At 68.7% G+C, this 15,289-nt stretch overlaps 1 protein-coding gene across 4 annotated transcripts; it reads left to right on the forward strand.

Moving 5' to 3' along the window:
* The first annotated feature begins 3,444 nt into the window (after positions 1 to 3,444).
* ITGA7 (integrin subunit alpha 7) lies at positions 3,445 to 15,116 on the forward strand. 4 transcript variants are annotated; one of them, XM_032713532.1, is made up of 26 exons: positions 3,445 to 3,655; positions 5,169 to 5,296; positions 5,378 to 5,457; positions 5,543 to 5,798; positions 6,404 to 6,535; positions 6,628 to 6,747; positions 8,228 to 8,435; positions 8,690 to 8,883; positions 9,252 to 9,340; positions 9,415 to 9,542; positions 9,906 to 10,001; positions 10,089 to 10,150; positions 10,265 to 10,434; positions 10,692 to 10,841; positions 11,090 to 11,202; positions 11,315 to 11,513; positions 11,699 to 11,782; positions 11,872 to 11,951; positions 12,217 to 12,294; positions 12,376 to 12,478; positions 12,810 to 12,977; positions 13,175 to 13,267; positions 13,633 to 13,743; positions 13,827 to 13,925; positions 13,999 to 14,121; positions 14,202 to 15,116. In XM_032713532.1, exons 1-26 carry the CDS (start codon positions 3,468 to 3,470, stop codon positions 14,382 to 14,384), a joined length of 3,435 nt encoding a protein of 1,144 aa, XP_032569423.1. In that variant the 5' UTR covers positions 3,445 to 3,467; the 3' UTR covers positions 14,385 to 15,116. The 4 variants fall into 4 exon arrangements, with proteins under 4 accessions (XP_032569423.1, XP_032569424.1, XP_032569425.1 ...); XM_032713533.1 differs by lacking the exon at positions 6,628 to 6,747; XM_032713534.1 differs by lacking the exon at positions 6,404 to 6,535.
* The last annotated feature ends 173 nt before the right edge of the window (positions 15,117 to 15,289 follow it).

Consider the following 15,289-nt stretch of genomic DNA (forward strand, 5'->3'; position numbering starts at 1 on the left):
GACACGTGACCGGGGGGCTTTGGGGGGCGATGGAGGGACCTATAGGGGTCTGTAGGGGGTCTATAGGGGATTGTATGGGGTCTATAGGGGACTGTAGGGGACTGTATGGGATCTATAGGGGACTGTATGGGGTCTATAGGGGTCTGTAGGGGTCTGTATGGGGTCTATAGGGGTCTGTAGGGGACTGTATGAGATCTATAAGGGACTGTATGGGGTCTGTGGGGCCTGGCTGGGGGGGCTATAAGGGGTCTGTATGGGGGACGGGGGATTTGGGTGGGGGACTATAGGGGATTGAGGGGGGTCTGTGGGGTCCTGCACTCCAGGGGCTGCTGGAATGACTCTTAACACCCCCCCTTTTCCTCCCTAGGTGTTCCCAAGTGGGAATTCCCGCCCTGCCACCCCCTTCCCGGCCCTGAATCCTCGGGAATTGTCCCGCTCAGGGAGGGACTGGAGCCGGAGCCACTGCCAGGAAAGTGCTCCTGGAATTCCCTCGGGAGAGCCGGGAGCGGGGGCTGCCAAAAAAACCGCTGGGGTCACCCCGGGAGCCGGGGGGAGGAGGAGGAGCGGGAGGAAGGTCATTCCCTCACCTTGGGCAGGGGGAGGGAGGATGAGAAAGGCAGAAGGATTCGGGAGCCCCAGAACTGGGGGGATGAGGAGGAGGAAGATCCTGTTGTTCCCTCAGGCTGGGCACGGGGAGGGAGGATGAGGAAGGCACAAACCCCGGGGTTCAGCAGCCCCAGAGGATGATGAGGAGGAGGAAGATCCATCATTCCCTCGCGCTGGGGAGGGAGGATGAGGAAGGTGAGGATCAAAGTGGGGAGGGGGCTCAGGATCCTCCAGCTCCCGGTTCCACCTCCCCGCAGTGGCCCCGCGGTGCCGCTCCCAGTCGCTCGCAGTTCTCCCAGCAGGGACCTGGCGGAATTCCCGCAGAACCCGAGTGCGAAACGTGGCCGGAGATAAACCCGGGAGGGTAAAAATAACCCCGAGTCCGGTTCCAGCCCCTCCGAGCCCCGGGAGCGGCTCTGGGATCGATCCCGGGGGCCCTGGGAGCCAAGGAGTGTTTTGGGATTGGGGAGGGTCTGTCGGCATTCCTCTGCCTCCCCCATCCCGGGATTGGCTCCGGGAGGGTCCCGGCGGGGTTTGGAGTGGGCAGGGACGGCCATTCCCGGCAATTCCTGCCCCGCCTTCCGCAGGAACGGGAGGTCAGTGCCCGGTGGGGACCTCGCAGGTGACAAGTGACCCTGGCCCAGGTGCCGCGGGGGGTGACACCTCTCCAGGCGCTCATCCCGCTGCGAATGTGCTGATGGGGAGCTGCTCCCGTCCCTCCCCCCGCCCCTGGACGGTGCTCCGGGGGTATCGCGGATTTCGGGATCCCATCCAGCCCTTCCCGGAGTTCACAGAGCGTTTCCCTCCCTCCTTCCCTCCCGTCCCTGCCCCGCCCCAGCGCCGCTCCCACCTCCGCTCCCCGGGAAGCGCTTCCCGGTCGCCCACTCGGAGCTCCCGATCCCTTCACAGCCTTGGCCGCGGTCCCGGGGCCGTGGGAGCGGGATGAGTCCGGCCCCACTTGCCCTCTCCGTGTGGGGGGGGAATCAGCCCCGCGGCCCCCCCGGAGCCGCTGGGATGAGGCTGTGGGTTCAGGGAGCTCGAAGCTCCCGTCCCAGTCAGAATCAGAGCGAAGGGAATCTCCCAACAAGGAGTTTTCTCCTCCTGATTCCTGACTCTGACCCCCCCGGGCCATGAGAACGCTCGTGCTCCATGTGCACGTCCCTCCACTTTTTGGGACACTTGTCCCAAAAAGAACCCCCTGGAGATGGGACAGAGGGGACAGAGGGGATGGAGGCTCCATGTACGGGGGTGCCGAGGTGGGACGAGGTCACGGGACAGTTTTGGGCTTGGAAATCCCCATCCCAAAGGATCCCTGGGTGCTAATCAGGAGCAGCTGCTGCCTCCAGCACATCTCCAGGAACGGGGGGAGCCCCAAGGGTCCATCCCAGAGCTCAGGTTCGGCTCATTTTGAGGGAAAACAACCTGGATTTGGAGCCCTGGGAGCTCATTCCTCCAAGGTTTGGGTTGTTACTCCCTGGAGCAGATTTTGGGGTCTCCTCTGTGCCATCACCACCCGGAATCCTGGTTTATCCATCTTCCCGATGTCCTTCCTGGTTATCCAGCAGATCCTCCTCCCTGGGGAGCCCCCCGGGGGGGCAGGAGGCCAAGCAGCCCCCTGGGAATGGGTCTATTCCCGTCCTCTGCTCCCAGGCTGTTCCCACGTCTGGGAAGGGATTTGGGCTGGAAAGTGGGAAGAGTGGGGGGCGTCTGGGAGGGGAAAATGGGGGGCACGGACCCTCCTGGGCCTGCTCTGGTGCCCCCCAAAGGTGGGGAGGAGGAGCTGGGGGTGCTTCCAGCGGCACTGGAGCTCATTCACACGGCCCTGGCAGCTCCCAAATATCTCCTAAGGCCTTTGGAGAGCGGATAAAAATAGCCGGGGAGCTGGAAAATATGACAAAGTCCCCAGTCCCCCCCAAAAACGGCCGTGGGGGGCCTGGGGCCAAGCTGGGGTCACAGCTGCTCCCAGGGGTCCCAGCACTGCTGACCCCCCATGTCCTGAACACTCCTGGGGGTCCTGGCACTGCTCACCCCCTGTGTCCCCCCAGGAGCCCACCGGGCACCGGCCCCTTCAGAGTGGGGGTGTGGGGCCCTCTCCTCCTGTTTTTGGGGTTCAGGGGGTTCCTCCTCTCCCAGCCCAAGGATGGAGGTGAGAGGGGACCCCAGAGGGACTGTCCTGTCCCCCTCCCTCTGCTGTGTCCCACAATACTGGGATATCACTCCAGGCAGTGGGGTACTGGAGTTTTGGGGTCCCTCCTGCTCACCCAACCCTCTACTGCCCAGTGATGAGCAGTGATTTGGGGCTGGGGGACACCAGGGGGGTCCCCAGTGCACCTGGGCCTCTGTCGGGGGGGGGAGGTCACTGTGTACCCCGGTTGGACCCGTGATGACAGAGTGTGGGGTGCAGGGGCTATGGGTTCAGCCCCTGTGCTGTGGGGTGCAGTCTGTCCCACATGGGTTCAGTCAGTCCCATGGGTGCAGTCTGTCCCACATGGGGTTTAGTCTGTCCCACATGGGGTTTAGTCTGTCCCACATGGGTGCAGTCAGTCCCACATGGGGTGCAGTCATTCCCATGGGTTCAGTCTGTCCCACATGGGTTCAGTCTGTCCCACATGGGTGCAGTCAGTCCCACATGGGGTGCAGTCAGTCCCATGGGTTCAGTCTGTCCCATGGGTGCAGCACCTGCCATACGGAGCAGTCCCCGCCACACGTGCCGCGATGCTCAGCCCCATCCCGGGGTGGGACTCCCGGGGGATTCCCTGCGCGGGCGGGCGGGGCCGGGGCCGAGCCCCCTCCCCGGGACAGCCCGGGCTCCTCCCGCGGGCGGCGGAGCGGCGGGGCCGGGGCGCGGCGGCGGCGGCGGGATGGAGGGTCCCCGGGGCCGCTCCCGGTGCCGGTGCCGGTGGCTGCCCTGGGTCGCCCTGCGGCTGCTCGCGGTCGCCGCCTTCAACCTGGACGGCAGCAGCCCCGTGCTGAAGGACGGCGAGCGGGGCAGCCTCTTCGGGGCCGCCGTGGCGCTGCACCGGCAGCTTAGCCCCGAACCGGCGGGCTGGTGAGTGCGGGGGGCTGCGGGGGGCGACCCCCGGGGATGGGGGTGACCGGAGACCTGCGGTGGGGGCACCCGACCCCGGGAATGGGGGGGACCGTAAGTCCCGGGATTGGGGGGGATCTGGAGCTCCGGGACTGGGGGGAATCTGGAGCCCCGGGACTGAGGGGCTGAAGGAGGACCGGGAGTCCCGGCTCTGTGAGGGGACCTGGGCTGGACGAGCCCAGGAGCCCCGGGAATGGGAAGGGAAGGAGCCCCGGGGCGGGAGGAACCGGAGAGGAGGACCCCCCCGGGATTCGCGGGGGGTTCGACCCAGCTACCCACCCGCGCTGCAGCTCCGAGGGGACGGGGACAGGCGCGGAGTCGCCGCCTGCGCGGCCCGGGATTATTCAGCATTAACCGCGGACGGGGATTGGGGGGAGTGTTGGGGGGGTTCGGGGGTCCATCGCTGCATCCCCGGGGTGCTCGTGTGGAGGGACCCCCCCGGCTGGGCCCCCGGGCCGTGACCGCCGCTTCCCCCGCGGCCGCTGCGGCGAACGCCCACCCGCGGCTGCCGAGACCCCCGTCACGGCCCCGTGTCCCCTGTCCTCGTGTCCCCCAGCCCCCGTGTCCTCGTGTCCCCCAGCCCCCGTGTCCCCCAGCCCGCGGGGCTCCCCGTGTCCCCCCATGTCCCCCTGACCGCCCCCGGGCTCCTGCCGGGGGTCTCAGCGCCGGAGAGCCCCTGAGCGGGCAGGTCTCTGGGCAGTGTCACCGTCGTGTGCCCCCTTGTAGCCCCCCATTCCCGTCCGTCCCCGTGCCCCCGGTGGCGCCGTTGTCACCGTTGTCACCGTTGTCACCCGACTCCCTCCCGCGCCACGGTCTTGGCGCCGAGGGCGGTTTTTGGCTCCCGGTGGCCGCTGCGGGTGTTTGCGGAGCCGCGCTGGGCTCGGTCCCACCGGCCCCGCACCCGCAGTCCCCGCCCGTCCTCCCGGTGCCCCCCGGTCCCCTCGCAGGGTGCCCTGGCCTGGCTCCGGGGGGCACCCGGTGCCTCCCTGTGCCTCTCTCCTTTTTTGGGCATGTTACTGCGGGGTTATTTTGAGTGAATTCCAGTTTATTTTTACCGACTCTGCCTCTCTGCCACCCCCCGGGGCTCGGCCGTGTCCCCAGGCCACCAACACCCCCGGGGCAGACGGGCCGGGGGTGGCTGCAGGTGCCCCGTGGCCACCGAGGAGCCCCCAGTGGCACCGGACTTGTCCCGCGGAGTGTGACCCCTCGGGGACCCCGGGGTGGGGGTCAGGGTGCCCCCAGCGCTGCTGTCCCGGGTGGGGCAGTCGGGGAGCGTGGGGGGGCCCGAGTGTGCGTCCCCCCCGCACCCACCCGTGCACTGAGCTGCGGCTGAGGCCTGGGAACGGTGCCGGGGCAGCAGCTGCTCGGCCGGGCTGGCACCGCCCGGGCACGGGGACATCGGTGTGGGCGTGTGACAGCTCCGGGGGGGCTCCGGGGGGCTCTGGGCACCTGACGGGGGTCTGTGCCCTGCCAGGCTGCTGGTGGGGGCCCCCCAGGCGCAGGCCCTGCCCAGCCAAGGTGCCAACCGGACCGGGGGGCTCTTCGCCTGCCCGCTGACCCCCGAGCTCTCCGACTGCTGGCGGGTGCCCATCGATGAGGGAGGTGAGCTGCGCTCCCCGGGGGGGGGGCAGGGAGTCCCGGGGGGCTTCCTGGCGGGGCTGACCCTGCCCCCTGTGCCCACAGTGGACCCTCAGCGGGAGAGCAAAGAGAACCAGTGGCTGGGGGTGAGCGTGAAGAGCCAAGGAGCCGGAGGGAAGATCGTGGTGGGTGCTGGGGTAGGAGGCAGAGGGCACCGGCACCCTTAGGGGAGGGGGCCCGGCGCCCTGTGACCCCTCTGGGTGCCCCCAGACCTGTGCCCACCGGTACGAGCTGCGGCACCGGGTGCGGCAGCCGCTGGAGACGCGGGACGTGATCGGGAGGTGCTTCGTGCTGAGCCAGGACCTGCGGGTGCGGGACGAGCTGGACGGCGGCGAGTGGAAGTTCTGCGAGGGGCGGCCCCAGGGCCACGAGCGCTTTGGCACCTGCCAGCAGGGCCTGGCGGCCGCGTTCAGCCCTGACCACCGCTATGTCCTGCTCGGGGCCCCCGGCACCTACAACTGGAAGGGTGAGGGGGGCCGGGAACCCCCCGGACGGGCGAGGGGCTGCCCAGGAGAGGGAGGTGTGAGGTGTGGGAGGGCGTTCCTGCTCGGAGCCCCCTGCATGTGCAACTGGAAGGGTGAGGGAGCAGCCCGGACCCCCCGTCAAGGGGCGAGGGGCTGCCCGTGTGAGGGGCTGTGTGTGGACAGGGGGTGGATGTTCCTGCATTGGGGCCCCAGCACCTACAACTGGAAGGGTGAGGAGTTGGCCCGGACAGCCCCGTGGAGGGGTGAGGGGCTGCCCGGGAGGGGGGTGTGAGGGTGTGAGTGCAACCCCTGCCTGGGCAGGTGGGCCGGGTGTGCACATACGTGTGCAGGTGACCCTGCACGTGGAGCAGCTCAACCAGAGCCCCCCGGAGCATGAGGGATCCCCGGGGGTCCCCCTGGAGTCCCTAGGGGTCCCCCTGGTGTCCCCTGCCCAGCCCCCTCACCCCGGGCTCCCCCAGGGACCCCGAGCATGGAGCATCTCAACCAGAACTCGCCGGTGCTGAAGGGTCCCTGGGGGTCCCAGTGGTGTTCCCGGGGGTCCCCCCGGTGGTCCCCGTGGTGTCTCCCCTCACCCCGGCCCCCGCAGGGACCCTGCGCGTGGAGCAGCTCAACCAGAGCTCTCTGGACCTGCTGCGCCCGGACGCCGGTCCCTTCGAAGCGGGGGGGGAGAAGGACCAGGACCCCTCGCTCATCCCCGTGCCCGCCAACAGCTACTTCGGTACGGGGGGGCCCGGCCCGGGGGTCCCCCCCGGCTGCCGCGGCCCCTGCGCCCCCCCCGTGCCCGCCCTGACACCCACCCCCCACCCCCAGGGCTGCTCTTTGTGACAAACATTGAGAGCGCTGCCCCCGACCAGAGGGTCTTCCGGACCCCCCAGCCCGGCGAGAGGGTCCCCGGCGCCGCCCCAGACGTGGCCCACAATAGCTACATGGGTTCGTGTGTGCCACGGCTGTGCCACGCGTGTGCCATGTGTGTGCCATATGTGTGCCGTGTGTACCCTCCCTGCAGCGTGTCCTGTGCTGTGTCACCCATGTCACCTGTGGGGACAGACCCAGGCTCTGAGGGGCCCTGTGGGAGCCTGTGTGCACACACGTGTCACCATGCACATACGTGTGCCCTGTACAGACATGTCCCCTTTATCACGTGTCCCCATGCACGCGTGTCATTCTGGACATGTGTCCCCCAAACACACGCACATCCCCCCAGCACACATTTGTCCCCAGTCCTGGGGATCCCCCTGTCCCCCCTCACATCCATGTCCCCACACGTACCTCTCTCTCTCTCTCTCTCTGTACACACATCCCCCCCCATGCCCTCCCCGCACACGCAGCCGAGCACACGTGTGGCCACAGCCCCCCCTGCACGCTTCCCCCTCCTGTGTCCATCCCCCAGACCTCCCACTCCTGTCCCCTCCCATTCCTTGTCCCTGCAGCCCTGTCCCCCCAATGCCCGTGTCCCCAATCCCTGTTCCCCCACTCCTGTCCCCCCAGTGCCCGTGTCCCCAATCCCTGTTCCCCCATTCCTGTCCCCCCAATGCCCGTGTCCCCAATCCCTGTTCCCCCACTCCTGTCCCCCCAGTGCCCGTGTCCCCAATCCCTGTTCCCCCACTCCTGTCCCCCCAGTGCCCGTGTCCCCAGTCCCTGTTCCCCCATTCCTGTCCCCCCCACCCCGTCCTGTGTCCCGTCGCTGTGCCCGGGCTGTGTTGGGGGCACTGCCAGGCTGGGGGAGGGTGGACAGAACTCGGGGGGGGGGGGGGCCCAGAGCCCTGGAGGGGGGATCCCCGAGCCTGGCGTGGCCCCCAGCACCCCCCCGTCCCCCCGCTTGTCCCCCCGGAGTTTCTGCATGGGGGGGTGCACGGTTTTGGGGGGGCGGTTGGAGCCTGGCTGGGGGCTCGGGGGGCTGCGGGGGGGCTCAGGCGGCCGAGGGGGGCTGCGGGGGCTGCACTCTGCAATAGCTGCATGTGGGGAAGGGGCTCCCCCTGCTCTCTCAGCCCAAATCTGCTGCTCTGGTCCCAAAATCTGCCCTTTTTCCCCCCAAACCTTCCCTTCTGGCAATGCCGGGGGGGCTGCTCGTCGCTCCCCCCCACCCCCAAAAGGCTCAACCCCCTACCCAAGTTGGTGGGACCCCAAATCCTGCCCTCCCCAGGCAAGAAGAGCACGGACACTGAGGCACATGGGCCCCCCATTCCCACGGGGGAATCCCCCCATTCCCAGGAGCAAAATCCCCCCATTCCCCCTATTTCCATCAGAGGAATCCCCCCACTCCCCCCGTTCCCACGAGGGGAATCCCCCCATTCCCTCGGGGGTCCCAGAGGGGTCGAGCAGAGAGAGAGGGTGGGACGGACAGACGGACGGACAGCGCGGGCATTCGGGGGTCCGGGTGGGCACCGACCCTCTCCCCCGCTCCCCGCAGGGTTCTCAGTGGACTCAGGCGCGGGGCTGACGCGCCGGGGGGGGCTGAGCTTTGTGACCGGCGCCCCCCGCGCCAACCACACCGGGGCTGTCGTGATCCTGCGTCGCGACAGCGCCAACCGCCTGGTGCCCGAGGCGGTGCTGCCCGGGCCGCAGCTCAGCTCGGCCTTCGGGCACGCCCTGGCCGTGCTCGACCTCAACAGCGACGGGTGAGCGCGGGGGGACCCCCGGGAGACCCTCCCGGGCAGAGTCCAACCCCTGTCTCCCCACCCCCTCAGCCCCCAGGCTGAGGACCCCACCCGTTCCCAAGGCCCCCTCAATCCCTCGGATTCCCCCCCCCGGGACTCTCACCCTTGAGCATCCCCCCCCCGATCCCCAAGGACCCCCCAGTCCTTGAACCCCCCCAAAATCCCAGTGCCGTGTCTGGGGGCACCCAGGAGGTGACAGACCCGTGTTCCCTCAGGTGGATGGACCTGGTGGTGGGGGCCCCCCACTTCTTTGAGCGCCAGGAGGAGATCGGGGGGGCTGTTTATGTTTACATCAACCCCGGGGGGCTCTGGGACGCTGTGACCCCCCTGAGGCTCAACGGCACCCGGGGGTCCATGTTCGGCACCGCCCTGAGCACGGCCGGGGACCTCAACCATGATGGCTTTGAGGGTGAGGGGGTTTGGGGGGGATCTGGGGGAGTTTTGGGGTCCCCAGGGGCTGAGGATGGTGGAACTGGGGACTTTGACCGTGATGGATTTGAGGATGAGGGGTTTGGGGGGATTTGGGGTCCCCAAGGGCTGGGAGTGGTGCCATTGTGGACCACAAACAGGACAGCTTGGATGGTGAGGGATTTAGGGGGCTCTGGATACCCCAAAAACTGGGGATGGTGGCACCAGGACCTCAACCAGGACAGATTTGAGGGCTCGGGGGGTGGGGTTGGGGTCTCCAAGGGCTGGGGATGGTGGCACTGGGGGCTGTCCCCCCGAGAGGGTCCCGGGAGGGCTCTGTGCCCCCCCCAGCTGCCGTTGCCCCCCCAGACCTGGCCGTGGGAGCCCCTTTCGACGGCGCCGGCAAAGTGTTCATTTACCACGGGAGCGCCCTGGGCATCGTGGCCAGGCCGGCCCAGGTGAGGGGGGGATGGTGGGGAGGGGGCTGCCCCGGCAGGGCCCCCGCGGGGTCGTCACCTACCGGTGTCCCCAGGTCCTGGACGGGGAGGCCGTGGGGGTCCCAACCTTCGGGTATTCCCTGTCGGGGGGGCTGGACGTGGACGGGAACCTGTACCCCGACCTGCTGGTGGGGTCCCTGTCCGACACTGTGGTGCTCTACAGGTGAGACCCCATCCCGGGGACCCCCGAGACTGAGCATCCCCCCCAGTTCCCAAGGATCTCAATCCTTTGGAGCTCCCCATCCTCCAGGACCCCCATTCCCTAGGAGTCCCCAACCCTGCACTGCCCCCATCTCCAGAGACCCCCCCAGTCCCAAGGATTGGATCCCCAAGGACCCCCCATATCCCTGGGCATCCCCCCCTCCCTGAGGACCCTCCATCCCTGAGGACCCCCACCCCTAAGGATCCCCGTCCCAGGGCTCCCTCAACCCCTCCCAGAGCATCCCCCGCCCTGGGGGTCCCTGCAGAGCTGGGGGTGCCCTCAGGAGGGGGGTGCCCGCTCTGGGATCCCGTTTGCCCCCGGTAGGGCCCGCCCGGTGGTCCACGTGTCCCGGAACGTGTCGCTGCTGCCCCACACCATCGACCTGGAGCAGAGCAACTGCCGCCACCGGGAGGGCGTCTGGTGGGTGCCCCCGAGCCCCCTGTACCCCCTCCCCGGGCATGGGCCCAGGGGACTGCTGCCCCCCGTCTGACTCCGTGCCCCCCCCAGCGTGGAGGTCCAAGCCTGTTTCAGCTACACGGCCAGTCCTGCGAGCTACAGCCCCCACCTCGGTGAGACCCCCCGAGGGACCCCGGGAGCGTCCCAGCCCCGAGGATCCCCAGCCCTGAGGACCCCCAATCCCTGCTGCCTCCCCTCCCTGAGGCCTCCCCTCCCTGTGTCCCCAGAGCTGGAGTTCGTGCTGGACGTGGACACCGAGCGCCGGCGCCGTGGCCAAGCCCCCCGGGGGTCGTTCCTGGGCCGCGGCCCCACAGACCCCGAGCACCAGCTCTCTGGGACCCTGGAGCTGCCCCGGCAGCACAGCCGGGCCTGTGTCACCCCCACCTTCCAGCTGCACGTAGGTGCTCGGCCTCGGCCCCATCCTCATCCTCAGCATCCCCATCCCCATCCCCATCCCATCCCTGTCCCCATTCCCAATCTTCATCCTTCTCATCCCTATTCCTGTCTCCGCCTTCATCCTCATCATCCCCATCCTTGTCCCCCTCCTCAGTCCCACCCCATGGCCCCCTCCAGCTGTGCCAACACCTCCCAGGTCCCTGAGTGACCCCTGACCTTCCTCCCTCTGTCCTCCTCCTCCTCTTTGTGTCCCTCCAGGATGGGATCCGGGACAAGCTGCGGCCCATCGTTGTCACCTTGGCCTATGGGATCCGGGGGCCTGGGGGGCACAGGGGGGGGCGGGGGGCTGTGCTGCCCCCCCTTTCCCCCGCGCTCAGCCCCCACCAGCCCAGCACCCACCGCGCCGAGGTGGGCACTGCCAGGGACCGCCGGCCTGGGGGGCCTGTCCCTCCCAGGGGTACCTGGGGTGTCACCCCTGTCCCACCTGGGGGCCACCTGGAGAGTCCCCCAGTCCAACCTGGGGGTTACCTGCAGCGTCCCCCCATATCCCAGGGAGTGCCCTGTTCTACTCAGGGGTCACCTGCACTGTCCCCTGTGTCCCCAGGGGCATCCCATCCCCCCCGGAGCCTCCCTGAGTGCCCCCCGTGCCCCCCCAGGTGCATTTCCTGCGCCAGGGCTGCGGGGATGACAAGATCTGCCAGAGCAACCTCCGGCTGCACTTCCAGTTCTGCGCCCGCCGCGGTGACAGCGAGTTCCTGCCCCTGCCCAGGTGGGGGGGCAGGGGGGCAGTGCCCACCCTGGGGGGATGGGGGTGTGGGGCGGATGGTCCTGGGGGTGTGGGATGGTCCCGGAGGTGTGGGACGGTGGCTGTGCCCCCGCAGGGCCGAGGATGGCACTGCCATCTTCGCCATGAGTGACCAGAAGGACGTGGCCCTGGAGGTCCTGGTGACCAACGAGCCGTCGGACCCGGCGGAGCCGCAGCGGGACGGGGACGACGCCCACCAGGCCCAGCTCACGGCCACCCTCCCCCCGGAGCTGCCCTACGCGGCCCTGCGGCCCGACGAGGGCGGGGGGCTCGGGGTGAGGGGGGGTAGGATGGGGAGGGGGCTGGGGGTGTGGGGTGTGGAGGGGGCTGGGGGTGTAGGATGGTGAGGGGGCTGGGGGTATGGGGTGGAGAGGGGGCTGGGGGTATGGGGTGTGGAGGGGGTTGGGGGTGCAGCGGGCCGGGGGTGCCCGCTGGGGGGGCTCAATCCTGTGCCCCCCAGGACAAGCCCGTGCTGTGCCTCGCCAACCAGAACGGCTCCCAGGTGGAGTGTGAGCTGGGCAACCCCCTGAAACGTGGAGCACAGGTGGGCGCAGCCCCCTCCCCAATCCCTCGCCCCCCCCTGCCCCCTGGCCCAGCCCCAGCGCTCCCCCCTGTGCCCCCCCTGTGCCCCAGGTGCGGTTCTTCCTCATCCTCGGCACCTCGGGAATAACCATCCACACCTCGGACCTGGCCGTGGAGCTCGCACTGTCCACGTGAGCGGGGGGCGGGGGTGGAGACCCCCGGGGTTGGGGATGGAGACCCCCGGGGGGTTTGGAGACCAGAGCCCTGGGGGGGTCTGGGGGCTGGAGCACCCAGGATTTAGGACATGGAGGTCCCAGGATTTGGGGCGAAGCCGTTGGGGCTTTGGGGGGTGGATCCGCAGGGTTGGGGGAGTTCAGCCCCCCGCGCTGGGCTCTGGGCACGGCACGGGGGGATTTTTGGGTGCTGCCCCCCCCCGACCCCCCGACTCCTCCGCAGGATCAGCGAACAGCCGGGGCTGGAGCCGGTGGTCGCTCGTGCCCGGGTGGTCCTCGAGCTGCCCCTCTCTGTGACGGGGTAAGTGGGGGTCGGGACCACCCCAGAACCCCCCTGGAACCCCCTCCGGGACCCCCTTGACCCCTGTCTGTCCCCTCCCAGAGTGGCCGTGCCCCCCCGGCTGTTTTTCGGGGGGGAGGTGCAGGGGGAGAGCGCCGTGCGCAGGGAGAGCCAGGTGGGCAGCGCCGTCAGCTTCGAGGTCACGGTGAGTCCCCCTGCAGGGACCCCCACGGGAGAGCCTGGAGTGGGGCGGGGGGTGTCTGTGGGTGGGGGGGGTTCATGTGGGGGCATTTATGGGGTGGGGGGTATTTGTGGAGCGGGGGGTCCATGTGGGTGGATCATTTTGGGATGGGGGGTTTTTTGGGGGGGGGTGTCCATGTGGGGGCACCTTTGGGGCGGGGGGCCCACGGGGGAGCATTTAAGAGGTGGGGGCGTTTTGGGGTCTGGGGGGGGTCCATGTGAGTGGCATTGACGGGGTGGAGGGTGTTTGTGGGGTGTGTGGCACTCATGGGGTGGGGGTCTCGTACCCCCTCCAGGTGTCCCACAGGGGACAGGCGCTGAAGACTCTGGGCTCTGCCTTCCTCACCCTGCACTGGCCCCATGAGCTGCCCAACGGAAAGTGGCTCCTGTACCCTCTGAGCCTGGAACTGGGCACCCCCCCCGTGCCCTGCAGCCCCTCTGCCAACCCCCTGCGCCTCGCCCTGGTACGGCCACGGGGCTGGGGGTGCCTGGGGGGGGTTGGGGGTGCCTGGAGGGTGCCAATGGGGGTGCCCAGGGGCAGCCAAGGGGTGCTCAGCAGTGCCCGAGGGTGCCTCGGGGGTGTCCAGAGGTGTCTGGGGGTCTCTGGGGGTGCCCAGGTGCGCCTGAGGGTCCCTGCTGCCCCCCTCTTATTCCCCCCCAGGAGCCACTGGGACAGGGTGACCCCCCACAGGCATCCCCCCCCCGGTCCTGGTGGGTCCCAGCGCCCTCAGAGAGGAGGAGGAACGTGACACTGGTGAGTGGGGGGACACCCGCTTTGGGGGGGCCCTGCTCGGGGAGTCCTGCTTTTGGGGGGGCCTCTTCAAGGGGGGGGCACTCTGGGGATGCCCCTCCTAGAGTGCCCCTATTCCAGCACGCACAGTCCTGGGGTGCCCCTGTTCCCGGGGTGCCCCTGCTCTGGCACATGCAGTCCTGGGGTCCCCCCATTCCCAAGGCCCCCCAATTCCTGGAGTGCCCCCACCCTGGGGTCCCCCCATTCCCAAGGCCCCCCAATTCCTGGAGTGCCCCCACCCTGGTGTCCCGTTTCAGGCTGCAGTGGGACACCCCCCCCTTCCCCCATTCCCGGGGTCTCCCCCCATTCCCGATGTCCCGTCCCCCCAGGACTGTGCCCGGGGCACTGCCCGCTGCCGCCCGTTCCTGTGCCCGCTGCCCACCCTGGAGCGCTCGGAGCTGCGGGCGCGGGGCCGTCTCTGGAACAGCACCTTCCTGGAGGTACCGGGGCTGCGGGGGGCGGGGGGGCGGCGATGGGTGGAAAGGGGGCTCAGCCCGGCCCGGACTCCCCCTGTTCCCACCAGGAATTCCTGGATGTCTCCTCGCTGGAGCTGATCGTCCGTGCCGAGGTTTCCGTCACCTCCCCCAGCAAGAACCTGGTGCTCAAGGATGCGGCCACACAGGTCTGACCCCTGCCCCGACCCCCCCGGGGCCCCCCCACTCCCCTAGACTCCTCTGACCCCCCCCGCCCCCCAGATGTCGGTGTCCATCCACCTGGACCCGGGGGTGGCAGTGGCGGGGGTCCCGTGGTGGGTGGTCCCGCTGGCGGTGCTGCTCGGGATCCTCCTCCTGGCTCTGCTGGTCCTCGGGCTCTGGAAGGTGAGGGATGGATCCCCCTGAACCCCCCTGGCCCCCATGACCCACCCCCCTTTCCCCTGACCTGTCCCCCGGTGCCCCAGGTGGGGTTTTTCCGCCGTGCCCGCCGTGCCCCCCCGGCCGTGCCGCAGTACCACGCCGTGCGGATCCCGCGGGAGCAGCGGCGGCACCTCCTCGAGGGCAGGACGGGCACCATCCAGAGGCAGGAATGGGCCGCCAGCCCCGCCGAGCCCCCGGACGGACGCGGGACCCCCAGCTCCGCATAGACCCCCCACTGTGAAATGGGGGGTGGGCACGGGGGCACGGACACGGGGTATGGGGTGTGGAACATGGGCTATGGGATACAGGACATGGGTATGGGATATGGGACATGGACATAGACATGGGATAAGGGACACAGACACAGGATGTGGGACATGGACATGGGATACGGGGTGTGGGACATGGACACAGACATGGGATAAGGGACATGGACACAGGATATGAAACACGGAATATGGACATGGGACATGGACGTGGATACGGGATATGGGACATAGGACATGGACATGGGATATGGGACATGGAACACGGGATATGGAACATGGGACACGAAACATGGGACACAAACAGGGGACACAGGACATGGAACACGGGATTGTCCGCCCTGGCCGTGCTCTGGGGATGGCAGCAGGAACAGGGGACATGGACATGGACATGGAGCCTGGGAAATGGAACCTGGGACACAGGACATGGAACACGGGACATGGGATTTCCCACCCTGGCCGTGCCCTGGGAAGGTCCCAGTGAGGCACCGGCTGTGCTGGAGCACCTGGGAATGTTTGTCCTGGGATGGGGTCATCGGGCCCATGGGGCACTTTGGCCCCACAGGGTCAGTTTGGTCCCAGGGGTCACTTCAGCCCCACATGAAGGGTTTGGCCCCACACGGGGTCTCGACCCCCCGGGCTCAGCTCGGCCCCACAGCGACGTTCACCCCAATAAAAGGTGCTGTTCCCCCACCAGCCTGAGTCCTTCACAGCCTGGGGACAGTCACGGGGTAGGGGTGGGGGCTGAACCCCTGAAACTGCCCCTGGTTCATTGGGGGGCTGGGGGGAGCCCCTAAAACGGCCCTTAAATTGGCCCCTGCGTTATTGGGGTGTTGGTGCGAACCCCTGAAACAGCCCCTGGCTCA

Source organism: Chiroxiphia lanceolata, chromosome 30 (assembly GCF_009829145.1).
Source record: "Chiroxiphia lanceolata isolate bChiLan1 chromosome 30, bChiLan1.pri, whole genome shotgun sequence".
NCBI lineage: Eukaryota > Metazoa > Chordata > Aves > Passeriformes > Pipridae > Chiroxiphia > Chiroxiphia lanceolata.

Excerpts from the sequence above, each read along its gene's own strand:
- ITGA7 (XM_032713532.1), top strand. The coding sequence starts at position 3,468 with ATGGAGGGTCCCCGGGGCCGCTCCCGGTGCCGGTGCCGGTGGCTGCCC. Across the intron at positions 6,536-6,627 it reads GCCCGCCAACAGCTACTTCG|GGCTGCTCTTTGTGACAAAC; the intron begins GTACGGGGGGGC and ends CCCCACCCCCAG. Across the intron at positions 12,978-13,174 it reads ACCCCCTGCGCCTCGCCCTG|GAGCCACTGGGACAGGGTGA; the intron begins GTACGGCCACGG and ends ATTCCCCCCCAG.